The 27,933-nt window shown below is 36.4% G+C and overlaps 1 protein-coding gene across 6 annotated transcripts in view; it reads left to right on the forward strand.

Moving 5' to 3' along the window:
* BLTP3A (bridge-like lipid transfer protein family member 3A) overlaps positions 1–27,158 on the forward strand; it is a 69,063-nt gene extending 41,905 nt beyond the window's left edge. For 2 of the 6 annotated variants that reach the window (XM_014070723.2, XM_014070726.2), the window contains 12 exons: positions 773–943; positions 2,436–2,590; positions 3,909–4,050; positions 4,969–5,162; positions 6,251–7,797; positions 10,048–10,247; positions 12,752–12,903; positions 13,005–13,155; positions 14,234–14,499; positions 20,568–20,676; positions 21,090–21,205; positions 22,430–27,158. In XM_014070723.2, coding sequence (XP_013926198.2) covers positions 773–943; positions 2,436–2,590; positions 3,909–4,050; positions 4,969–5,162; positions 6,251–7,797; positions 10,048–10,247; positions 12,752–12,903; positions 13,005–13,155; positions 14,234–14,499; positions 20,568–20,676; positions 21,090–21,205; positions 22,430–22,555 — 3,329 coding nt within the window. In that variant the 3' untranslated portion in view covers positions 22,556–27,158. Of the gene's footprint in view, positions 1–772; positions 944–2,435; positions 2,591–3,908; positions 4,051–4,968; positions 5,163–6,250; positions 7,798–10,047; positions 10,248–12,751; positions 12,904–13,004; positions 13,156–14,211; positions 14,500–17,816; positions 19,918–20,567; positions 20,677–21,061; positions 21,206–22,429 lie in introns of those variants that run through there. The other 4 variants (XR_015697315.1, XM_014070724.2, XM_014070725.2 and 1 more) reach the window with 4 other exon arrangements.
* Positions 27,159–27,933: the final 775 nt, after the last annotated feature.

A 27,933-nucleotide genomic window follows, 5' to 3' on the forward strand; every position in this document is an offset into this window, starting at 1 on the left:
GTTTTTTTAAGAAAAGACTGGACAGCCACCTATCTGAAATGGTATTCCTCTCTGTGGGCACACGCACCATTGCCAGCTGCTCTTCTGGTTTCCGGCACGCACATGTGCACTGGCCAGCTGGTCTTTGCGGGAATTGGAAAATGGCCAAAAAACAGGCTGTTTCTGGGCCGTTTTCCAGGCCAAAAACAGCCTGAAAAACAGCCTGAAAACAGCCCAAAAAACAGGCATGTGAGTGATGGCCAGCTGGTCTTCAGGTTTCTGGTGCTCCGGCACGCACGCGCATGCCCACATGTTCCGGTTTGGGCACTCGGTGCCCAAAAGGTTCGCCATTACTGGTATAGGGCCTCTTGCATTGAGCAGGGGGTTGGACTAGAAGACCTCCAAGGTCCCTTCCACTTCTATTCTGTTTAAAAGTGGGCAGATAATATTTCCTTTAACAAAGAAGACATTGAGGGAAGTCAACATTACTGAGCAAAACTATGAGTAACAAATACCCATTTACTGTGTACAAATTCCATTAGAGATAGGAATGGTTTTAAGAATGTGGTTTGGAATCAAATGGCAACATTTGTTAAGCTACTGAACAATGGAAAACAGATTTCGTCTTAATACATTTTCAGATAAGAAAATTAAATGTCCAGTTAACAACAACAAAACCTTTTAACTTGGTTGATCGGAGAGGTTCAAATTAGAAATATGTCTTCAAAAATGAAATGAGCTGAATGACAGAACTATTGTCATTTTGTCAATTTAAATTCCCTATTTTATTCAGGTGATAGCTGCAGACATTGGGTGCGATATTGCGATGCCATGGAGACCTGGGAACATTGGGCAAAAAAACTAGTGAATGAATTCCAAAACAAGATGGGAAAATATAGTGAAGAAATAAGTCCTGCCTCCTTTAAAACTGCAGAGAAGGAATCTCCCTTGAAAAAGAGACAAGGTAACTCAAGGTTCCTTATCAAGGTTTTGCAGCTGCAGATGGCTGGGAGCAGCTTTCAGAGCAAACATACAAGGTTTAGCAACAGCATGACTTTGTTAACCATTCAAAAAAGGTTCTTCAGATGTGCTCATATTTACCAAAGCACTTCTTTTGATTACTTGTCTCTTCTGTATTTGCTCACTCAAAACCTCATTTAACTTTGTTTGTCGTTTTAATTTGTTTGTCTTTATTTTCCTATTTGTATCCCCTTCCCCCCTTGGTTGTTAGCCGCCCTGAGTCCCTTGGGAATAGGGCGGCATACAAATTGAATAAACTACAACTACAACTTCTGAATACTTCTGAGTAGTGAAGACAAGGCACCTTTTATATAAATAAACTACTGTTGAAACATCCATATTGCATTGTGCAACTTATGTGTCTCATTAAAAAGTGAAATTTAGGAATAGGAGTGGTATGATATGTCAGAAATAATGCATACACATCTGGGTTCGGTGCAGTGGTGGGTTTCAAAATTTTTTGGATCCTCTTCTGTAGGTGTGGCCTGCTTTCCGGGTCCACTGGTGGAACCTCTTCTAACCGGTTCGGTAGATTTGATGAACCGGTTCTACCTAATAGGTGCGAACTGGTAGGAACCCACCTCTGGTTCAGTGTAACTGTACTTAAAAGCACCCACTCATGAGAAAAGTAGACTTTCTCTTGTTTCAAACTGGAATGGTGATGGTTCTAATACTTTAAGAGCTTATGAAAGCTAAACCCTGGAATCTAAATCAGATATACCATGTTTTCCCGAAAATAAGACAAAAAATAAGACATTTTATTTTGAAATCCCCCCCACCCCACGGAAATAAGCGCTTGGCCTTATTTTCAGGGAGGTCGTATTATTTTTAAGGTGCCGGAGGTGGTGAGCATGGTCACCTCATGGCTGCTGCTGTGTTGCAATATTTTCAGGGAGGGCTTATTTTAGTGCATGCACTCAAAATCCCGATTGGGCTTATTATCTGGGGAGGTCTTATTTTCTGGGAAACAGGGTATATATATTTATATATGTCTTTTCCATTTGGCAATTTTTTCATGAGAACATCTGTATGTATTGAATGTGGGAAGATAGTTCTGAAGTTTTGTTGCCCATAATCATTGGTGAGTCGTAATGATAACTTCTGCATATTAAGGTATTTTAAAATATCCTCAATCAAAAAGCCTTCTTCTGTTAGTCAAGGGAAGGACAATACCAAAGAGGCAGTTATGGAAATAACTTACAAATAAGGCAAGCTATAACTTCTGAGTCTCTGCTAGGGACTGTTTTTTAAAGTAGAATTTTCAAGCACATAAAGTTCTCTATTAGTTGCATTCAGTATTGTTGATTCGGTACTTTTCATGCAAATAAAGAACTGAGAGTGAGAATAGCAGAGGACAATACTTCTAAGCTTAAGGATTTATTTTAATTGCTAAAAGGAAGAATTTGTTCTGATTATTATAATGGTTTTGTTTTAAGATGCTGTTTCTAGTTCTCCAAAAAGCTCTACAGAGAAGGGCTTACATCAGAACAGCCCACCACCTCATACCCTGCTAGGACACCAACGGCCTGCATGGAATAGACTCCGATCCAGTTGCCTAGTTGTTCGAGTTGATGATCTGGATATTCATCAGGTAAAGTTCTAACATTTATATGGAAAAGTGAATATCACACAGATATGTTGCCTCATCTGTGTCTTGTTGCTATTGATATGGGAAAATGCCACTTAACTAAGGTATCGGAACATTTGGAGAGAGATGCAACAAAGCATTTTTATTGGCATGCAAAACTAATAGTGGTCTAAACCAGTAGGAACTTACCTCTGCTAGGAGTAGATAATTATTTATCCCAGTGATCCTATTCATTGTCATTGGTGGGGCATGATGGGCCAGACCAGAACAAGGGATCGTTGTCATCTTCTATAAATATGATTTCATCCAGTAAGATTTGTAAAAGCTTAAGTCAATTTCTTAATTTTCTTCCTTTCAGAGCCAAATCATAAATATCTGCTTATGTATTTCTGATTTTTAAAGAAGAAATAACTAAAAACATATGTCTGATTAATTTTTTTCAAGTTTGATTTTTAACTGGTATCATCGCAGATCATATTTTATGATTTTTCACATTTACAGTAGAGTTTATATTTCAACTTTATAAGAAATTAGATTTTTAATATTGGTCTAATTCATGACAGTCTGTAATTCTAGTTAGTGATTTATAGTATACTCTTAGTTTAAAGCTTAATAGTAATTTCATTTTTCCTTTAAGAAATGACACAACACATTTTATATAACTCTCTAACTAACAAAGATATTGATATTTTAGATCCCATGTTTGCATATAGGTAGTCCTTGTTTAGCAACCATGGTAGGAATAGCAACTTGATAAGCAAAACAAATTGACCTTCCACTTTCTTTTATTCTGTAGACCTATAAAGGTTGTAAATGTGAGGATTTATTATTGTAGTTACTTTTTTATCACTGTCATAACTTCAAATGGTTACTAAAGAAGACAATTACTAAATGAGGATTACATGTCCTTGGATTTTCCTTATTATATTTTACTACCTTATTATTTTGATATAGCTTCTGTCTTTTATGGTTTGTATTTTTTTAAATCATTAATTAAAAAAAGAACTGTGTTAGAGCAAAACAGTTTGCCACCCCAAAAAAGAAAAAAGAAAGGGAATAAGTGTCAGTTCAAATTTCTATCTCACATTCTGTTCATGTTCCCAGAAAACCAAACTGATTACTTATAACACAAGAATATACTATTTGAAAAGTACTGTGTAATAGTATTTCAAACATTTCAATGACTGGTGCTTTTCTTCTAAAATCTTTCATTTTATGTCCTAGATTACATATACTTAAGTGTAAAAATCCAAAGAGTATCACTGTCATAATTCATATGTATGTACCTACGTACATATACAATATTTCTGTTGCTTTCCAGGTTTCTACAGCTGGACAGCAGAGTAAGAAACCTTCAACATTACTTTCATGTAGGAGGAAGTTATTGAATCTTCCTGAACATACGTCAGCAATCCATATAGTTTTCACAGAGTACTATTTTCCAGACCACACTACTTTTCCAGGTGATGATCTCAGGAATCATATTTCTCTAATCTTTTATGAAATTTGATAAAAGTATCAACATTACTATTTTTTTCAGCTTAACACATTTCCCTTTCATTTCCATCATGTTTCTCTTAATGCAAAAAAAATAATAATCTTGTATTAGAATAGCAGTTGCACAGCCCTTTCATTTGAGTTCTCTACCTGGAAGCATTTCATTCTTTCTACTTCTTCATTACATTTTAGGAGTATGCTCTGTCTACCTGGGGATTCGGAAATTTGTCCAAAGAAGGCCTGTAGGGGGCATGAGGCATCCCTCTAGATGAGGGGTCCCCAAATCCCGGGCCATGGCCTACTATTGGGCTGTGGCCTGTTCAGAATTGGGCTGTATGAGACGCGGGCTGGCAAGCACATGTGCGCCAGGGGTGGTATACACTTATCTTCCCTATCGGTTTGCAAATGTGAGCACACGCTCCATCTCCGTGCATGCACTTTTGGCGAAAAAAGGATCTAAATGGGATACCATAGAGCCAGGTGCGGGTGGGTGGAGCCACCCTCAATTTCCGCTACTGGTTCGGGCGATCCGGTCTGAACCAGTAGAATACCATCTCTTATGTGCACGCAGCTCCACTCGCATGAGCAGCGGGATGATGCATACATGTTTCCACTGGCCCGTTGGTCATATGGCCCAGTTCCCCTTTCCCCCTCGCCAGCTGGGCTGTCAAGCCACAAAGGTTGGAGACCGCTGCTGTAGCCCTATTTAAGGCAGCCTTCCCTAATGAAAGTTCTCCACATGTTTTGACTACAATCCCATATCATACCCAATTAACATGGCCAGTCGTTGATCTAAATGGTTCAAAATTGGTTTCAAGATTGATTGCTATTGGAGACAAGAATCAATGGAACACTAACCTATATATATTTTTTCTTTTCATCAGTCCCAAGTCCAAACTTGTACTTGCAGATGAATGGCTTGGTTTTCACTTTGGACACAAGGAGCATGCTTTGGGTGAATTTATTCTGCCTTGATCTCTATCGCAGTCTACAACAGTTTAAAGCTATATACAAGCTAGAGAGCTCTGGAAAAAGGGAGGAACACATTGATATTCGATTGGATGGCTTTATGTTAAAGGTTTGTTTATTTGCTTTTGCTTCTACTGTGTCTCAAATTAGGCAGACAAAAAGATCTTGAGGTAAAGAGGATGAATGAGGGAGAATTTCTTTTAGTGGAACAAGCTCTTGGATCTTTCTTCCTGTGGAGTTAGTGAAACATTTGACAGCTTTCTTCAGTGCTGTATTGTAGAAAATCATAAAAATCTCCTAATCGGAGAGAAAGTGACTCATTGATAAATATTGTTGATAATTAAGATTGATCATTTGTATGAAATTTTTACATTTCAAATAAGACAATCTGTGAAAAGCCCAGGTACGCTTGTTTGTCTTATCCACTGACAGCCTATAGATCTCTTGCAACCCCCTGTATTTGGTCCTGCATTCACTGATAGTATTTTAACTGGATCATTTCTTGCAGTCACTTTAATTGAGTTTTATTGTTACTCATATAGGGGTAATTTTTACTATTGCAATGTCATCATTGTATTATAACCCATATGAAAATCAGACAAAGTCAATCAACATAATATCCTAGTTACTTAAAGGAAAAAAAATCAGAAGTCTGATAGCACCTCTCTAACTAACAATTTTTGTTAAAAGGCACATGCTTCTTATGCAGCTCACAAAAGCTTATGTCTTTTAATAAATTTGTTAGTTGAAAAAGTTGTTACTAGACTCCAGATATTTTGCTACCATATAAGATGACACTCCTTCTACAAGCTTTATGAAGTAAAATTCCCCTTGTACTAGTACTTATAGTACAAGTTTTTAAATAATAGAAAAAGATTACTGGAGTCTTCTAATTATGGTAAAACTGTTTAAACAGTGTATTTCTGTTATATAGACTACAAATGTCTTGTGAAATCATATGTTAGGTTTGGAAAATTTCATTTTTTCCTTACTCAGACATAACAGAGTTGTGTGGCCTCATGTAGATCACAAGCTGTCAGCTTCAGTTTCCTATTGCTAAGATAAATAACTGGCAATCAAGATAAATGTTAGTAGTATGCTGTAAGCATTTTTAAATACTCACTTACATCATGTTTTATTTCTGTACTTTTACAGCCATATAGATCATTCTTACTATTCTTTCTGTACCTCATACAGGTAAACATCCCAGTGGACAAAAAAGTAATTGAACACCAGGACCGTCCCCAGTGTCTCTCTATATCCACATCAGAAGTGACAGCTACTAATACAAGGCATGCACCTCATTGCAGCTGTTTAGCCCTGCAGAACCTGTTCCGTAGATTTGCTGCTTCTGAATTCTTCCATTCTAGCTATACCAAATTCCCTAAATTTCAGGACAACTTTAGTCTCTTGCATACTCTCTTTCTTCGTCATGCATACCAAGTGGATACCAATGTCCAGCAGCACACAGATTTCTGCCACTTTCCTGGCAAATCTTCCATTTTTGAAGATCTTTGGTCTGTTAATTTTACCCAGGTGTCCTTGGACTTTGAGGGGACCAAAAGTTCCAAAGGACAGCCCCTTAACTTTATCTACCCATTTCCACTCTGTGTGTGGGCTTGCCTCCCAAAGAAATGGGAACAAGCCCAGGCAGCAATGCTGAAGGTTTCATCTACCTCAAACGTTAGACTTAAATCTTCCACAACTTTTAGTAATCATACTGAGAACCAGGTCTTTTCCGGTGAGGAGCAATTCTGCCAAAGATCAAAGACTGAGCAGAATTTGAGAAGTATCTACCTTACCCCAGAGGCAAAGGAAGTCTTGGAAGAAAGTTGTACTGTTGATGATGAAGGAAATGATAATGATCTGGAAATATCTGCTGATGTCCATGTTCTTCTGTATTCAAGTACAAATGTGAAGGTGCAACTCAATCATTATCAATATTTGATGCTACTTCGGATGAAAGAAGTACTACAGACTTTTCAAGAGCAATTTACCCTAGATACCCAGGAAATAACGGGGTCGCCTTTAGATTCCATAACCACTTGCATAGGCATCATGTTCAACAGTACTGAGGTAGCTTTGCTAATGCATCCTGTTCCTGGTTCTTCACTAGAACCGAGATCTATAGATTCAGATACTACCAGTCTAGTTGAATCTGAACTCTCAGCTTCAGAGAGTAGGGAAAGACTAATTGCTGAAAGCAAAGAGCCGAAGTCAGATGTTAGCTCCGAGAAGGAAAATAGTAGTCCCATAAAAATGTCAGAAGATACTGGAACTGAGAATACAGATAGAAATATGACTGCATCGCAAAACGGAATGGTGAAATCTCAAACTGATGGATCTTTGACGGAAGAAGAATTTCATAGTCAAGCCACTGGACAGAGGAGTCCTGTAGAAGAAGCACATGAAGCTGAAGAAATCCTTGATGCAGAAAAACAGTATGAGCACATCAACCTTCCTAAGACTTCTGAAGTTCTTCCTTCCAGACCATCTTCCATTGTAGATCCTTTAGGTGGTATACATGTCTCTCTTAATGGGCAAGAAGAGTTGATTCCATTGAGAAACATGGAGTTGGAGTTATGTAGTGCATTGCATATAACAAAGGATGCCACCAAGGAAGCCTTGCATGTTACAATGGACCTCACTAAAGAAGCCGTGTCAATAACAAAAGATGCTTTCAGCTTGAGCAAGGAAAAAATGGCTTCCACTATGCAGAAAATGCTGTTCCACCCCCAAATCAAGTGAGTAAAACTTTAAACTAATACAACAATTAGGATAATAGTGATTATTACTATCTTATGTTCTTTCTTTTATGTGGTTTGGGCAAGTGTAATCCAGAGTTCGTTTTTACTTTATCTTTTCCCTGCTATTTAAATATTTATAGCCCTTTGATTATAGTTCCTTTTGATTACACTTTTTCTAAAAATCTTGTCACTAAGAGAGCCTGCCCTTCATTTATTCCATATGCTGGCTTTAGGATGAACTTCTCTGCTATGATATTAATGAATTGTAGTTTTAGAATTTTACAAACAAGCTGTGAACATTGTAGATTGTCTTTAGATAAATCTCCTGGTATTTTTACTATGCTAGTCTTTTAGCCCCCTCTTGTAATTAATTTATCGTTGCCACCTTTCCTCTCTAGAGTTTTGGAGTTTACCCTATTTTTTCAGAATTACAAATGGTATTATGGAAAGTGTCAGTTAAAACAATCTATTTAGATATCTTTATATCTTTGCTATTTTTTAAACTCAATAGAGGTAATTACTGCTAGCCATGTAACATTTGAGAGGGCAAAATGTCCCTTTCATTCCATACACTGAAGCCACTGAAGCAGCTCATTTCTGTCTTCTAATTCATCTTTGTATTTATTCTTGTGAGTGGGTGGGTGTGGTAAAATACTGCTTATAGGAAATAGCATTTGATTCCAGTGAGACCAAATGTATCTGCTATTCCTCTCAGAGAAGTAGGAAAGCAGGAACTGTGATGTGTTTTTTTCTTGCAAGATACAAAACTGCATGTGTAATATATACAGATGTGGCCAAAGGTATTGGTACTCCTCAACTTTTCCCAAATACTGGTAGTCCTCAACTTACAACAGTTCATTCAATGACTGTCCAAAGTTAAAACAGCACTGAGAAAAAAGTGACTTATGCCAGTTTTTCACACTTATGACTGTTTCAGCATCTCCATGGTCACATGATCAAAATTCAGATACTTGGCAACTGGTTTGTATTTATGAAGGTTACAGTGCACTGGTGTCATGTCATCCCCTTTTGCGACCTGACAAGCAAAAGTCAATGGCAAAGCCAGATTCAGTTAACAACCATGTTACTAACTTAACAACTGCAGTGATTCACTTAACAGCTGTGGCAAGAAAAGTTGTAAAATGGGGAAAATTCACTTAACATATGGCTCACTTAGCAACATAAATTTTGGGCTCAATTATGGTCATAAATCAAGGATTATCTGTAATTCCAATTCAATAAATTAAAACTGACACAAGTGAACAGCATCCACTGTTCATTATTCCATAGATGCTTTACTTTTGAGGTATGACTGGGCACGGACATAATTATTGGTACTCATAAACTAATATTTTATAGCACACCTTTTTGAGGCAATAACTGCGGTCAAACTCTTTCTAGAGCCTTGAATAATATTTCTACACTTCTCAATTGGCAATTCGTTCCATTCCATTCCATTTGAGCAAAATTTTCCCAGTTATCTCATGTTTGATGGGTTCTTCTCCCAACTGGGATTTTCAGCTTTGTTCTATTGGATTCAGATCAGAACTCATAGCAAGCACCCACTTCAGAACAAACCGGTGTTTATTTTTCAGCCATTGTTGGTTTTGTTAACATTCTCTGAGATGTAAGTTTTAGGTTATTATCCTGGTTTCTCACTATATTTCACTCCAGAATATCTTGATAATGTTCTGATTTCACTGTATCCAGCAAGGCGTAAAAGGCAGTACCAGAGGCAGCAAAGCAGCCCCATAACATTATGGAGCTTCATCCATGATTCATTTGTAGGGACAGTGTTCTTTTCTTTAAAAGTATCATTTTCTTCCCTGTGAACACACAACTGTGACATAAGTCACAGAACTGCTGTGACTTATCAACAAGCTCTAATTTTGTTTCATCTGGCCAAAGGACAGTCTCCCAGAAGAACTGTGGCTTTTCAGCATGCATTTTAGGAAATAATCTGCTTGAGGGATTACTAAAATTTAATAATGTCACTTAGCTTCTAAGAGCCACCAATAATTATGTCTGTGCAACTTTTTAATTACAAGAATATGTTAAACCAAAACCAAAGGGCTATAGAATAAAGAATGGTGGATGTCATCTACTTCTGTCAAATGTAATTTTCTTCATGACAAATTGGGACTTTCTAGAAAAAGTGAAGGTACAGCAACACTTATGGCCACATCTGTAGGTTCCCATGATGACTATGTTCATTAACACCAACAAATTTTGATCTGTGGTTGTCAGCAGAGATCTTTCACCAAAACCTGAAGAGGCAGCAGTGAATCAAGTAGGAAGTAATAGTGAAAGTGCACGTTTCTCCTCCATGAAGAAGACTGCTTCGCAACATTCCTTTGATACCAATTCATTAGATGGCAGTGGTCTTGAAGATAGACTGTCATTAGATAGTGATGGCAGTGATGGCTTTGTTATGCTTATGGATTCAGGTAATAAGACCTTATTGGGTTTTGATCATTACAAATTCATCAAATGGAACTTAATGGAATCGTAAAGTAAAAACATTTAGTATTTTAGAGGATGACTTACAAATGGCTACCTTGCATATTCACAAAACAGCTGCTGTGTTGAGTCATCATAAGTCAATCATTTACCAGAATGGTTGGTATCTATCATCCCAGTGGAACCTGTGTTGGGCCCAAAGGTATTCCCATAAATAAATATGCTAGTACTTTCTCTTACATGACAAATTTCTCTCTCATTTTTTAATTAAAAGAATATGTTTTTTAAAAGGCTAGGTAGAGCAGAGCGTCTAGTGGGCATTGATCTATATCTAATAGGTATAAGGAATTGGCGGGGAGCTACATGTTGCTGTTACCCTTAGCAGCTCCAAGAAGGTATGGCAGTAGTAATGTTGGGAATTATATAATCTGGTCTGTTAAATGATTATGTTTGGAAAAAAATCTAAAAGTGATGGATAAAAGTGAGAACTTCTTAAACCACTTCAACCATTTTTTCTTATTTTCATTGTGGCAGCACAAAATTCATCTGTGCATAGGTTATGTAGTGAGTCATCCTGGAGAAGATGAGTCAGAAAAAAATATCTACTATCCCTGGGTATTATCTATTGAGGTGAAATATAAATAAACTTTATATTCCTCTGAAATTAGCAATATAACAATAATTTGTGTGAGGTGGTTTCAATTTCCTTATTGCCACATAGGCAGGTGCACTCTGCTATGGGGAGTTTTATTATACCTGCCTTGAAGTACTGCTGGTGGAAGAGTATTTTAACTAGCTTTAAAAATGCTTTTCGCAACTTGGAGAATATTAGGTTTTGCAGATAACATGCTGATTTCCATGTCCCTTAATTTATTCACATTCTGTCATGTTGGGACAAATGTTGACTTTGGTCTGAAACTCTACATCGCTTATTCTTTGATAATTATTTGGCTTGATCATAGCCTATTGATATTAAAAATTGTAGAGTGACCCCATATGAAGTCAACTTATACTCCACTGCCTGTTTCCAGGGAGAAGACAAATTATCTGTTAAAATTAAGGGGGGGTCAGTCCAATTGGAAAGAATTGCATTTTAAGCCAGTATATTACCGTCATCTTCCAGGCTCTGACCTGGATTAACAGCATTCCTGTCTCGAGTTTTAACTGGGCATTTGGAATTCCATTGGGACCAGCTAAAATTGATCGCAAAAAATTGTTTACACAGTCTCCTTGTTGAGTGTTTTGATGGTGAGATTTTTTTCTTGTCATAGATTTTGATGGTCATGTAATTGCTGTTGATAACCCTTACCAAAGTAACAGAAACCAAAAATCAAATATCAAGATGATGAAACATGGGACTTATATTTAGCACTTGGTGCCCTCTGAGCTTTGTTATTTGCTTACAAACATTCCAGTACCCAACTACATAATATCATGCCATTGATGATGTTACCTAGTTGGGGAATGAAATGTCTTGCAAATGAACAACTGAGCTCAGAGATCACCAAGGACTCCACAGTTCACCCTAAGCTACATATATTCTCCTCTACTTTTTTTGTTTTCTTTAAGTCATTTCCCCCATTAAATAAAACTATTCTTAAGTCAAGCAATAACCTTTCTGATATTTTTGTTTAACATTGATGTCTAGCCTATAATCTTAAACTTCACAAATCGTTCCCTATTTAAAGACTAACAAGGGCAAAAGCTACTTAGTTTTTTAAATTTATGACAATTGGTTATGTGCTGCCAGTGTTGACTGATCAATAAAAAGGGCAATAAATCACAGGTATATGTAGGCAAATAAAGTTCTTCAAAATGTCCTGAATATGACAATATTAGAGGAACCACTCATAATTTCTACCAAGATGTTGCACTGGAATTGAATCCATTTTTTAAATTATTGTATTCAAATCTAAATGTTACTCATTTTTATGCAAAGATATAGAAGTGACTCAGTTTGATATAGTTGTTAAGGTGCTGGTTCAAAAAGCAGAAGATTGAGTCGTTTGGCCTCCTTTAAGCTTGAAAGCCAGTGAATTGTGAGAGTGTGTGTGTTCATGTGAGAGAGAGATTTGGGGGGGGGGGAGAGAGAAATCTAGAACATCACCTAAACACCTTCGGCATTAACAAAATCAGTCATTTGCAAAAAAGCAATTTTACTTGGAACAGCTTACAACTTGCAATGATATCTTTAACAACATTAAACAACAACATCTGTTTATTCAAAGGCCTTGGGAAGGATAAGTGGATTAAAAATGTCAAATCCACTCTAAACATCTGGCTGACTGCAATCAACTGTAATAATAATACTATAATATTCTTTATTTCAGTTTTAAAACTTTCTTTTTTGGGGGGGGGCAAAAGAAGTCAGAATTCTAGATAACTCATGCTAGAATTAGTACTGAAGAACTGCAGCCTTCCCCCTCCCCAGAATTCTTATAATCTTTTTTGTGCTAAGAAAATATTTAAAATGTTTTTTTTTTAATTTCAGAGCCCAGTCTTGATCTTCTTACCTTAGGACAACTTCCCCAGATGCTTAATGATAAAGACATTAGACCAAGCTCAGTGGGAGACGAAGAAAGAGGATCTACGTGTGTTAACAGCTCAGCTTCTCTGAGTGCGCAGGACCCTACTACTCAGTTGGTCAGATTTTTGTGATATTTTTTTTTGTCTTGTTTTTTTACCAACAGTTTTTCTGTGGCATCTGAGAGCAGCATCCATTTATTCTAAGCTTTCTGTTTTAGGTTTCTGTGCTGGTGTTAAAGACAAATGAATTGAATTGTGTCATAGAATCCAAAAGGAATGATATGACACTTGCTCTTCAAGTTATGGAACTAACTCCTGAACATTTGGGAAATATCAGCATGTGGCAGTATCTGCAGAATGCTCCCACAGGTATGTTAGCTGCCAGCAAAGTATTTAGCTACCGTTGGGCCGCTTTGATGCAAATGTACAAATCTGTGTAAATAAAATCTTTCTCTGCTAGCACAGTTGTGTGTCTCAGTACATAAGTGATATTGAAATAATAATCCCTCTTTGCTTCCTCTCATCAACAATGGAGCACAAAAAAACAACAGTTAATTTTTGAAATCAGACATGCTAAGAGTTAATACCAGGTTCCTTCATAATTCTAAGTGTTATGAGCAGAGCTGAAGAAAATAGGAGGTAAAGCATTTGCTTGATAATGAGTGGTACTATCAGATTGCTCGATTTTTGCTACCATTGATTAACCCAGCTCTTCTCTTATTAGGTCCTTAAGAGAGATGAAGCATAAAGAGCCAATTGTTCTTTAGCTTCAACCACACTTCTTCTTTCCTAGCACATTATTATTATATGGGAACAATCCCCCATCCACTAACCCTGAACTGGAGAATCTTTATTTTCTGTTCAGGGTCACTTTTCTTTAGAACTTTCTATATCATGGCTGTCAAACTCGTGGCCCATGGGCCAGATGCATCACACGCTGGCCATGCCCGTCCCGATTTAGCAAAGGGGGCGGAAAGTCCTGATACATCACATGATGCTGCCGTGACGATGTGAATTTGATACCCCTGATTATAGTGTATAAGTGCTGTTATCAGATGTGGATAGAGCTGAAGTGTATAGCTAGGGCTGTCTGTGGCCCCAAAAATTTTGGTTGCAGTTTTCATGGATTTCTTGGATATTGCTACCAAACTGCAGTTTTGAAGAATGACAGAATAAAAAATTATTAAATATATATATTTATTAATTTTATCCCAATTTTGTTTTTATCCTTACCCTGTCTAACTTCTAGCGGTAAATTCTTAGCATCCAGTTCAAATGCCAGCCATGCCGTTAAGCCCTTATAATATTATTCAGTTAGCGTTGTACGTTTTCTTTTTTACAAACCGTTCATTCCCTTTGCCATCCAGATCTCTATGTTTTATTTATAGTAATAGTAATGGTATAATTATTACTGAAAACTATCAGTTGGAATGATTTTATTCTTCAGGAGATACAAACACAGAGAGGTCTACAACTACTGAAACTATCCAAACCCAACCTGAGGTGTGCTTACGATATGAAATTGGACCAAGTGCTGCAGTGCACTCACCTCTGTCTGTCCAAAATGGGTTTTTTCATATGCTGATCCATAGCTATGAGACAGAACTGCTGACATCATCTCTTTCTAGCATTGGACTCTTCCTTGAAGATGAAGTCATTCCTGAAGTTATTCCCATGAAGATTGAGATTGTGAATACCAAGATTACCTTAAAGGTAAATATGTACCCTTAGCATTAATAAAGTTTGGGAAATGTAGGAAATTCCTGCGGAAAACCATTTCTGTTTCTACAGTCTCCCGAGAGAGTTATTTATATAAAATATTTAAATTAAACAAATGATTTACTCTCAAATAATCAAAATTTAAGATGCTCATATAATTTGATACTGAATGTCATTATTTATATTGAAAGTCATTTTGATAGCTCATAGTAAAATAAATAAAATGTTTCTTGCTGAAGAAAAATGAACATGGTTTTTGCCAAGCTAGTCTCACTAACCTTTTAGAATATGGTGGATAACTCACAATGCACAGGCCCTTTGTGACCTAATGCTTTTGCGGAGGCCCCAGATCTGGCCATATTCCCCTATACCAAATTGTTATGCTCAGTTTTCATTGTAAGGACAAAGATTAGGGCTTATCCACTTAAACTGTCTTAAAAACAAAACTATGTATTGAAGTATATATAAATAAATAATTGTTATTGTGTGAGGAGGAAAAAAAATAGGTCATCTATTTTTAACAAATTAATAAAGATTTGAAGTTACAGGTGAACCAACCTGATGGATAGCACCAAGAATTCAAAATGCTAAAAATTGGGGGGGGGGGAAGCAAAGTACTCGAGAGAGATAATTAAAAGGACTGACAACAAAATAGCAAATACAAGGAAACATTTGTGTAAAAAAATCTGATGTTGGCATACACAGTGGTAGGAGTATTGAAGCTAGTAGTCATGAAAAAAGGGATCCTGCAAAAATTTGAACCAAGTCAATAACTTCCCTAAACAGCAGGTGGACTCTGGTCTTGGGCTTGTTAAATAAATAATATTAAGATTTTGTAATACCTTTATACAATATTTTCAAATCTCAATACTTGGAAAACAATCTATAGTTCTGACAATTACATCTCAAAGAAAGAACTAGAAAAATCAGACATGGTATTGAGATTCAGATATTTAGGAGATGGAGAATTTTTCCTTCGATGAAAATTATAAATGCTAAAAACTGTGGGGTAGTCCTCAATTATTGACATTCTTTCAGTGACCATTCAAGCTTACAGTGGCATTGAATGAATGATATTCGTGGCTGGTACTCAAAGTTCTGGCCGTTCCAGCACCCCATGTGGTCATATGATTGCGATCTGGGCCCTTGGCAACTGGATCACACTTTGCGATGGTTGCAGCATCCTGCAATCTTGTGATGGACATTTGCTATCTTCCCTGCTGGCTTCCCACAAAGAAAACAAGTAGGAAGAGTAGTAGGTTGCTCAGGTAGGTTCCCCCCCCAACCTGCAGCACTCACTCTCAGCCCCATTATCCTCACACCACACCAGCCCTTCATGTACTGTGCATAAGCCAATCCAAGCCCCACTGCACTCATGTCACATCCCAATGACCCTTCATGCACCTTGCAACAACCACTTATGTCCCTCCCAGCCTGCTTGGAAGCTGCCTGGGAGTTACAAGAGTCGGGAATGTCTTGCACATATGTGTGAGGGGAACCTTTACCTTTATCTTTACCTGGATTTGGTTAGAAGAAAAGAATGCCAGAGATGGAAAGTTTAATTTTTTTATTTTATACTATCACTTTCCTACTAGAAAGCATCACAGAAAAAAAACTAATCTCTTCAGTCTAAAAAGAATAGTGAACAAATGGGAGAAGGCAAATTCAGGCACAAACTCTTAAATTTAAATATTGTTTTTAAATAATCAACTGGACAAAGTTTAGATCAGGAAGAGAAAAGTCTTGATGGAGCTGGCCTTTCAAGTAGGCTAATAAAATGATGCTTCTTTCCTTCTCATTCTCCCACTCTTATGCTTAAATTAGGATGAATATGTACGTGCATTCATTGTCGCTTAGAATTTTTTTCAACTTCCTGAATTTATCTCTCACTCCAGAATAGTTCAATAGGCAAGTGGCTTCTACAGCAGAGTGCTTTTCTTGAAATGTAGATTAGTTTATAATAAAAAGTAAGATGAATGTATACATCTGTTTTGGTATTTATCAGTGAAGACAATCTGAAATCCATTTTCAGGCAAGGTTTAGTGCTTCATTTGCCCCTCTCTTTTATGTTATTTTGTCTTTTAAGCTCATTGTAGAGTTAATTGCCTCCAGCCTGAGACTCTTGCCTCTGTAAGCAAAGCTCTAATTTCATTTTGTGAATTAGGAGAATGAATGCCTGAAATTGATCTGAGCAAACAGATGGTCCGTAACACATTACAGATGTCTTTCCTTTGCCTCTGTGTGGAAGGTTCTATGGATTTAAATGTTCTTTAGCTGATTCAAAAGGGATTATATTGGTTAATATATCTCCTCCTTCGTGTCCCTAGCATAGTGCAAGATCTGCTTTTTTCAGGTCAGCCAAAGTGTTGATCAATTACTTGTGACAGGAATTGACTGACTGGCTTGTTACCTGAGCCAGAATGGCCCAAAGTCACCCAGCTAGCTTTCATGTCTAAGGTGGGACTAGAATTCACAACCTTTCATTTTGTATCCTGGTGTCTTAACCTCTAAGTCAAACTGGTTCTCTAGTGGTTGGTATAGCAGTGCTAAATATTTTTGAAAGATATATTACACTAATATTCACTATTCTAATTGCCCACAAAGTGCTTTTTCCTAAAGGCAACTGGACTTTCTTCATGTTTTCTCTGAAAATGTTTTGCTTCTCATTCAAGAGGCTTCTTGAGTTCTAACTGACTGGTGGGGAATGGCAGGGTTAGTGAAGGAAAAACATAAGGACAGTGTAGAAACGGAGGGAGGAGCTGACATTGTGACGATACGATGTGCGATCTTGGAGCTCTAAGATCACTGGCGATATCTCTGCCGCTGGATGGTCCCTTTGGACCTAAACCATCCCATAGAGATGGTGATAGAGAAGGGCACATCCTGCTGATCCCAGGGACATCGCAAAGTCCCTGGTAGATTCAGGAGAAGCTCTTTTTTCCGGCCACAGAGAAGCAGCCATTGAAGCTGCTGAAAGTTGGGACAGCTCCAGAACGGAAAAAAAGCAGGAGAGAAAGTGTGTCGAATTGGTGAGATAAATTTTATTATTAGAGAACACCCAAAAAGATCAAAAGTAAAGTTAAAATCAAAGACAGAAGAGGTTAAGCAGCGAGAGTAAGCCTGCATCAAACTTAGTGCGTTATCTTTATTATTATTATTTTTTAATGGATGGAACTTTTATAAATGCTTTTTACTTTTTAAACTGGACCAGGTTTTTTTTTCCTCCTTCTATTTTTCTTTTTTTAATAATTATTGATTAAGACTTTCTCTCTTTTTTTCTTTTCAACTCTCTATTTAATTTTTTCCCTAAGAACGTTTCTCCTTAAGTTTGGAATATAAAGAAGGGAGTAAAAGCAGAGGAAAAGAAGTAACACTGCCACTTGGAGGCTTGGAAACATTGTTTTTCTTGTTTTCTTTGAACATTTGATCTACATTTCAAAGTTTCTGAGCTTGTTTATTGAAAATGATAGTGGGAAGAGCACAGACTGTTTATACAGGTGCTCCTCTGGGGTACTATCAGTAGCTGGAATGAAAAGAAAGCCTTGAATTGAAAGAATACAGTGAACTTGTTTGGAATTTAATAAAAAAGCTTTGGATGATATAGTGGCAGTGTTTACTATCTGGAGAAATGGCGCAACATGAAAAAGAAAAGGAAGTAACATTACAAATGATTATGCAAGAAATTCAAAAAATACACGTAAGAACAGAGAGTATTGAAAAGAGAATGGAAAATATTGAACAAAGAACAGAAAAAATTGATGAAAAAATTGAGAATATTTACCAAATGATGTTGAAATTTGAGGATAGAATTCAAAAAATTGAAGAAAAAGATGGACAAAAAGACAAGAAAATTAGTGATATTGACAGCAGATTGAGCATGGTTGGAAAAGACAGGAGTGGAATATTGAAATGGGAGATTGACAGATTGGAACTTTACCTCAAACTCCAAAACATAGAAGAAGAAAGGGGAGAAAATTTGGCAGAAGTAATGAGAGAAATTTTGGCAGAAGCATCGGTGATAACCAAAGGGAAGTTGATGGAAGGAACAGATGGAGGGTTTCGAGTCTTTATAAGATATGCAATGAAAAACAAGTTGCCAAGAGAAGTCCATATAAGATCTACCAAGAAAGCAATTAGAACACAAATACTACAAATGGCAAGAGATATAAGATTGCACTACTATTGGAAGGATACAGGATGATGTAATGAAATCCTATAATAAACATTAATTTAAATTTAGTTAAATTTAGAATAGTATGCATAAAATAAAGTAATAATAGTTATAGTCAAATGAATGATTAACAATGATAATAATGCGTATACACACACACACACACACGATTGATAATATGAAATTTTATATAAATTGTAAGTGAGGACTATGGAGAGGATGCTCAAAAGTTTTGTAACCAAAGATAAACAACTTTATGTAGAATATAATATAAAGATGTAATATTACTGGATGGTTTTAGGATGATGAAATGAAATTCAGGAGGAAGTTATTCATAAAATAATGGAATGTACTGAAATGAGTAAATTGACATTTGAAGTTAGAGAACAAGAAGATAAACAATTTTATAAGACGTGGGATTTATTTTATCAATGGTTAGACAAAAAACATGGAAATGAAAGATACTAGAGAATGTTATCATTACAAGAATAATAGAATGAGACTGAATATAACATAAAGATATATTATTGGATAGATTGAAGATGATGTAATGAATTGTTATAATATAAATAAACCCAATATTTAGTATATCTCGTTTAAAATGAATGAATAATAGCAATATTCAAACAAATGAGGTATAATGATAATAATGTATATAAACATATTCGATTTGATATTATGATTTATATAAATTGCAAGTGATGACTATGGAAAGCATGATCAAAAACCTTGTAACCAATCGACACACTGTATGTAATGGAAGATGGTTTTATGTTTTATGTCTTGTTTGTCTGTCTAAAAATAAAAATTAAAATTAAAAAAAGGACGGTGTAGAAACAAAAAAGTATCTGAATGCTTCCAGGTAGAAAAATAACACAAAATCTTAACATATCAGGGATTGACCAATTTAAGATAGCGTTAGCTTTCATGAATTATAAGATCATAGGAGTGACATTAGATATGACATCTATGGAGAGACAAATGATAAAAGAAAAGGTACATCGGATTAGCTTGATTAATATTCAGAGATAAATCCAATCTGCAAACTATTAAAAAACAAAGACCAAAAAGGAAACAAAAAACCCTGACCAGATTCTCCATTATTATAGACCAAGCAACATATAGATAAGTGAAAATCAACACAGGAGGTAAGAACAACTAAAGATAACACAGGGCATTTAAGCAAGCCCTATCTAAGAGGCATTCAATATTCCTGATCAAGGCAGATAGGGCAAGCATCAAACTCCTTTTGACAGTTTATAAGAGAAGACGATCAGGCCAGCAAACATCAAGATCCCAACATTTCAACTTTGCATTGAATCATCATCCGCCTTAAATCCGAGCCTTGAATTTATTTCATTTTTTAAATTACCTGACATTTTTTTTCCAGTTTTAACAAATACAGCATATGGAAATAGTCATCAATAATATTAATATAAGAATATTATCCTTAATGCAGGTAGTCCTTGACTTACAACAGTTCATTTGATGACCACTCAGAGGTGCAATAGCACTGAAAAAAGTGACTTATGACATTTTTCACACTTCACAACTGTTGCAGCATCCCCATGACCACAAAATTCAGGTGCTTGGTAACTGTCTCATATTTATGACGGTTGCAATGTCCTGTAGTCATGTGATCGATCACCTTTTGCAACCTTCTGACAAGCAAAGTCAATGGGGAGGCCAGATTAACTTAATAATCATGTTACTAACTTAACAACTGCAGTGATTCACTTTACAACTGGGAGAAGGAAGGTCGTAAAAACTCACTTAACAAATGTCTCACTTAGCAACAGAAATTTTAGGCTCAATTGTGGTCATAAATCAGGTTAAGTAATTAGAAAGAAAATATTTTACAATAAAGGATAATTTTCTTTGTTTTTTTAAGGATGATAGTCCTCGAGTGTATCATACCACTCCTGGTCCTGTGCCTATAATTTTAGCCATGGACCACCTTGTTCTTCATTGTAAAGATGATGGAATGTTCTTTATAACAGGTCAGTATCCTATATTCCAGTAACACTGACTTATATGAGGCTGCAGTTCATATAACTATACTGTATCTCCTAGAAACCTCTAATCCAGCTTTCCCAAATCTCGTGTCCTGTTTATGTGCTGGGAATGTGTTACATCTTGGAATTGCTGTTATTTAGATTGTAGTTTATGTACAGCGTGTCAGTTTGATGAAAGCCATTATAATCTGTCTCCATTTCCCTTTGTTGTAACTGCTGCACTAAAGTCAATTGGACAAGTGGCTAATATAGGGAGACAGTAATGTTTTTAAACATTGTCATTCAGCAATCTGACTCCATTATATTTAGTTGCTCAGTTCAAAAAAAGTGGAGATGGTAAGCTGGAAGAATTACTGTTGTGTAATTGCAGAGATACTGTTTTACACTTTACCCTCCAGCTGCAGAGACAGAAGAATCTTGTACCCAGAAAGCACTCCAGAAAAATCTTAAGAAACAGCGTATTCCAGTAGAGAGAATCTCTATAACTTCAGCGGAAAGTGATGATGAATCAGAGGTATGCCCTATTGTGCCTCTTACCAAATAGCTTGCAATCACAAAAGAAAGGGAAAAAAATGTTTATTTTTTCTGGGGGTATTTACTTCTTTGTAAGTATCATAAATAGGGTGCTACTGAAAACCTTCACTTCAGCTTTCCCATTTCATTTTTGGGAAAAGGAAAAACAAAAATATCTCCTTACTAGGACCTTTTAAAAGACTGTTATTAGAAACAGGACGTTCAAAAAAAGATATTTAATAATTGGTTTTCATCAAAAGCTAAAATACTGGGATATGCATTAATTGAGATATTGCTGTAAAGTGCCTATGATTGGAATAAGGAATAGTGACAAAAAAAACCAACAATATGATATGATATGGTGTTATAGTGATATGATGGTCTTCAGTAATACTTATTAGTATTAGTTATTAGTGTGTAAATAATGTCTCTAGTACTACAAAGAGATCATTCTAATTAGCATATTTGTAACTTCATTAAAACAAAACCCAACTCTAATTATATTGATCTACTGCAATCTAAAAAAATCCTCTTAGAATTAGGGTCTGTCATTTGTTGCTTCTTTTTCCTCTTTCGAAGAACTCCAGTTTATTTTCAGGAAAAATAATAATAATTCAGGCAGGAAAAACAGCATTAATTGCATATGTTACACTATGAAACTTAGGCACTCAGTGGTATAAAAATTATGTTCTTTATTGTAAGTCAATAAGCATGAATTCTGCTTTATCTTGTTCAGTGAGGAATGCTAATTCATGCTGGTTTATTGCTTTTGCTTGCCTCCCCCTAAATTTGCTGCTCTCTAGGTGAGTGAATACTGTATTCCTTTTCAGATTGATATTAACAGTTGGAAATCTGATACCCTCCTCTTAATATTCCCTTATAAGAAGTGCTGAAATTAGTTACTGTATTAAATTCTTGGCTTCCAATAAATAACTAGATTTAGTCTGCGAGTAGTTTCCTGGAAAATTTATTTATTCTGAAATTTATAATTTCATTCATTTATTACATTCATCCCTTGCTTTAACTCATAGACACAAATCACTGCATACAGTATTGCACTGACTAATTTTTTTCATCTTCACAACAATCTTTTGAAGTATGTTAGGTTGAAAGATCATGAATGTCCTAAAATGATTAATGGATAAATAAAATTTGAATTCAGGTCCAACACTCTTACCAGGCCAAGTTTACTCCACATTTTACAACCTTGTTTTATATTTTGCAGTTGAAAGCAGTATTAACTTTGGAGAAAGAGTTACAGGATACTCGGAGAGATCTTGCAGAAGCCAATCAGGACAAATTACGCCTGCTTCAGGAAATCAAGAAATATGATCCTCTCTTCCAGCTTTGACAACAACGATCTGAGCAAGAGATGCTCAGAGCATTCCGAAATTACTACCAGCATTGAAAAAGTTTACTTGTTAAAAGCAAACCAGTTAATTTGTTCATCTTCATTCAAGAGCTGCTATTTTGAAAACAGAAGCAGAATGCCATTACAAGAGAAGGAAGCGGAGATGTAGCAAGAAAGTACATGGGAATAAGATGAACGGGAGACTGGATTTAGTAGTCCAGCTGTGTCTGGAAAACATAAAACTGTACTCTAGCTAAAGCATGGCACTATTGTCAGTTGAATAGTGAGAGAAGAAAAAAAATTACTTGAGTTATCATAAAGCGGTGCTGATGAACATCTTTCTTGCTGTGAGCTGTTTCTTATAGGTAGGTGTTGCTCACCCTACACCAAAGAAATTACATTCTGCTTAGCTCAGGCCTAATTAGGGAATTTTGCTATAGCAACATGAGTTTGAAATATGGAATGAAGATAGTTATAGGCCTAGCATAGGAAAAAAAGTGCCCACAACAGAAAATACAAAATCCATTACTGCTCTTAAGAGAATTTCTCATGAAATTATATTTTCCCTAATCTCCTTTCCTTATAATATTGTAACATATTAATGCAGTATTGATACACTAACTTTACTGGTTCTTAAAGTCCACTCCTTGTTAAAATGGATTTACAGCCATTTTGGAATATAATTTGATGAGAAAGTGCCTGACTAAACATTTTGTCCTTATTAATGAAAAGATAGATAACTTTATTTTCCATAATAACTAATAATGTTGGAGAGGCTTGGAAATGAGATCTGTTAAGTCGCTTTAGGTCATATATTTAAGGAATCTGTTTGGTAAATAATGAATCAAAAACTTTCTGCAAGATGTGGAATGCTGGTAGAAATTGTTTTAGCTGCAGAATAGTTGTTCTTTTCCCCCCTTCATGCTATCAATTTGCATGATACCGTGTTTCTTCGAAAATAAGACAAGGTCTTATTTTCTTTTGACTCCCAAAATATTGATTGGGTCTTATTATCGGGAGGGCTTATTGTTTTGGGGTTGTCAGGTGGCTGCTCTCTTGCGAGCAGGTGCCCGAAGGGCCAGGCACAGCCTCAGGGGTAAACGGCTGTGTTGTGCTGTCGCAGCAGCGCAACATATCAGCCATGAGGTGACCCCACTCATGAGCAGCTACCTGGCAACCCCCCTTTCCAGCTGGGCAGAGTGCCACTCACGGACCCAGTGATATCCCAGAGACGCTAAGCCTCCCCCCAGCTCCCGCGGCTTGACGCCTTTGGGATACCCTTAGGTCAGTGAGCGCCTGTTCCAAGCCGCGTGAGCGCCTGTTCACCGCCCTCCGGCTCCCGTGGCTTGGCGTCTTCGGAATGCCCCGAGGTCAGTGAATGGGGCTCTGCCTGGCTGGAAAGGGAGGTTGTGCAAACGCCTGTTCCGTCCCCAGCTGGTGTGCCTCCTACCTGCAGGCGCTCACACGGCTTGGTGATACCCCTAGGTCAGTGAAGGTGCTGTGCCTGGCTGGAAAGGGGGGTTGCTGGGCGGCTGCTCGTAAGCATGGTCACCTAATGGCTGCTGTGTAGTGTTGCTGCAATAGCGCAACACAGCCGTTAGACCTTGAGGCTGTGCCTGGCTCTTCAGGAACCCGCTCGCAAGAGAGCAACATGCCCGGCAACCCCCCTCTCCAGTTGGGCACAGCACCACTCACTGACCTAGCGGTATCCCAAAGGCGCCAAGCAATGTGAGCCTTTGCCCCCCACCCCACCCTGTTCCTGCGGCTTGGCGCCTTCGGGATACCACTAGGTCGGTGAGTGGCTCTCTGCCTTGCTGGAAGTGGGGGGTTGTCTGGGAGGGGTTATTTTCGGGGGAGGGCTTACATTTGTGGCATGGTCTTATTATCAGGACGTTGCAATTTCGGGGAAAGACGGTATTTGGAATGAAAGAAAAACAATTTGGCTCATTGTTTTAGCAGTGTTAAATTTAGCAGTGTCAGTTTTCTTAAATGTTTTTAAAAGAAGAATGATATATCCAAAAAAATGTTAGAAAAGTTGTATTTTGCTTCCCAAAATAGTTATGTACCCATAACTATGCCAAAATAGAACATAGAAACAAATAATTGCTAATAATCTGTCTATAATAGACAGTAAGACTTTCAATCAAAGTTATCCATAACAACTAACTGTAATATAAAACTCATGGATTTTAATCTAGATTTTTTATGACTTAATTTTGACCATGTGTAGAATGCATTTAAGTTTTATTATAACCTGCTGTAGCTGCATATCAACTAGATAAATTGCAGAAGTGAAAAAATTCTGAAAGCATATCAGAGGCAAAGATTCCTTTGTTTTGAGTTCAACTCCTGGTGATTATTTGGGCAGGTAAAATTCAAAATCTGAATTTATCCTTGTGAAATAATTAGGCCTAGGCCAAGTTCTAGCAGCATTTCTCACTAAAATGTAGTTTTCATTAAGTCTGATTTGCTTACATAGAAGAGAGTGGTTTTTTTTCACTATTACGCTGAGTCTTATAAATACTAAATAGATATACTCAAAGGTTTTTTTAGATCAAGGCATGACGGATAATAGAAATTAATTAGTATGAGTTGGTAAATATCAAATTGAACCAAGTTGATATTGCTGTACACATACAATTCCAAGAATGGGAATGTGCTACAGGCATTTTAAAAGCAGCAACCTACACAAAAAAGAATGGCAGCTCTAATTTGCTATACGAAGAGAATTAGAATAGAATGGACTACTGAGTTTTAGAATTGAGGGATACTTTTACTAAGCCAGCTCAAAATTCACAAAAATATGTGCAAGCTTTTAAGTTGTCCAGAATACTTAATTGACTAACTAGTAACAAAATAAGAGAGGGATAGCAAGAAAACAGGCTGAATTTGAAGCTCTGGCATCTGTACTCAGTTAAATCTTGAAACATAAGAAGGGGTTTTAAATTTAATAGGATTTTTTTCGAGCAACATTTTGTCAAAACAATATACCATAATGGATCAGAGTACAGTTATTATATGTCCTTTATAGATGGCATTTTCTGTTTTTAAGAAATGGAACATGGTGAGGATAATGAGCTTCAGTAAACAGCTGTTTGCTTGATATTATCCTATTTGTTTATAATAAAATGCTAAATTTAGTTTATGCACTACAGCTAACCTTTGTCTAGTAGCTAGTTCTTGGTTGAACACCCATCTGTTAACAGAATTATCTTTTTGTTGAATTTCTGCTTTTCTGCCTTGATTGCGATAGAGCAGTCATGATCTCATCTTCACCATGTGAATTATAAAGAACTTTTTTTTTAAAAAAAAAGCTGCTGCTTCAAATAATTTGTTAGCCTTTGAAGTTATTTGTAGAATTGCTGAACGCTTAGGAAGTTTTGCAGCTGTACTGTGCTTGTCAGTTTCTTTAATTTAATGGTAATGATTTTTGCTTATAAGATTGCATGTATTCTGGATTTTGCCTGTTTGCTGTGTAAGGAACAGTTGTTGCTTCTACACTTTTCCTAAGTTATATCTGTTACAATATTCTAAACAAACCCAGGCTATGCACTGGAGTTAAATTTATTCTATCTCTCCATATTGGATAATGCCCTAATGGGACAGGCCTTCTTTAATATACTTGCAAAAGCACTCTTTATCCAAAGAGTAGTGTGCTTTTGCAGATGTATATGCTTATTTTTTCTGATGACTAGAACAGTCTATGACTATATGAAACTGCTGATACGACACACCAAAATAACATATTAAATGTAACTCTGTGTTTTCTGTCAACTTTGACAGGAAGGTTGTTAGTGAACAGTGCTATATGTAGACATTTTTTTTCTCTAAATCTAATTGTTGAATGATTGGCCAAATATGTTGATGATTTATTTAAACAAATATAGGTGCACCTAATTCTTTTTTGAGTTAACAATGAGGCAAGTATGAACATTTACATTTGGTGCAACACACATCCTGTTCACTTAAAGTAACCTTTTCATTTAGAAATGCAGCAGGGTACAAAAATCAGTGTATTTTATTATACCATATAGTCTTTGCATTTTTGACTAAAATAATTTTATGTCTTCTGATACACATTTGGTTTAAAATAAGGCAAAATGTAGAAACAGTATACTGTGGCAAATAATTTGGTGTAGTATGCTTGTTTCAGTTAGTAGAAACTACAGCTTATTAGCCTGTTATGGCATGAATGCCTCAAATGCTTCCGCTATGCTGAGAACAATTATTTATCTAAACATAACATGAGAATTAAGAGGAAACCCACTGAGCTGATATTCGACTACAAACGTATTTTAGTGTGGTTTTGTTTTTGAAAATTTTTTCCTTTCTTCAGTGCTGTATTTATATGTAAATTTGAAGAACAAAACTCTTTATATAATGTAATATCAAAAAATTAATTTTAAACTTTAAGTCTGTATAACTGCTTCTGTAATTTCAAACAGAAGAGTATATGGGAATAGACAATATTTGGTACAAGTCTGACTTGAAATCTAAGCCTTCGGTATATTGGATCTCTTTGTCACACAATATAGTTTCCTCTTGACTATACTGGTTCTATGAACCACTTTTAAACATTATGTATTAAAATGCTTAACTTCTATTTCCATTGATTTATTTCTCAGGCTTAGGTTTCTAAGATTGTATTTATATTAATTTATTTGTATTGGTAATTGCAATTAATAATATACATTGTGAACATTTCTGAACTTGTCACAAACACTTAAGGGCCTTATTAAAATGACAAGTTTTAAAAGTTTAACATTAGCTTTATGATGCACAACCATGGTTTTTGGCAATTCTTTACAAGTATATGGCACATATTTCCTTGACTTTGCTATAATAGTTAACAAATTTTATATTTGTTTAAGCTGAGAGATCAATGCAAACAAACATTAGGATTAAGAAGAAAAATAACTATAATTACTATGCTGGATATAGTTGTCAACAGACATAATGATACCTGCAATACCTATAGTCCTCAGGTAATGACCCTTATTGGGACTGGAATTTCTTTTGCTAAGCAAAGAGGTAATAAAACAAAGCATCATGTGATGATGATGCTTAACAACGGCAGTCCCAGCAGCGGTTGTTAAACAAATGTATGTGACTGTCCTCCTGCCAGCTTCTCCATTGATTTTGCTTGTCAGAAGCGAGATGGGACGGCACAAATGGTGATCACATCTTGTCACGATCCATTCCTAGCTTGTTCCCTGCCAGCCCCAAGCCTTGATTCTTCCAAAGAATCTTGGAATTCTTCCAAAAGACACACTCAGGGAATCACTCAGCAAAAAGAAACCAATTGTCCTGTTCAAGCTGTGTCTTGCTCCTCCCACCTGCCTCTCTCTTCCCCTTCTCTGTCTCACCTTGTAGAGAAT

The sequence above is a fragment of the Thamnophis sirtalis genome, unplaced genomic scaffold (genome assembly GCF_051295495.1).
Source record: "Thamnophis sirtalis isolate CommonGarterSnake01/CBP01778 unplaced genomic scaffold, rThaSir2_p1.2 scaffold_7, whole genome shotgun sequence".
NCBI lineage: Eukaryota > Metazoa > Chordata > Lepidosauria > Squamata > Natricidae > Thamnophis > Thamnophis sirtalis.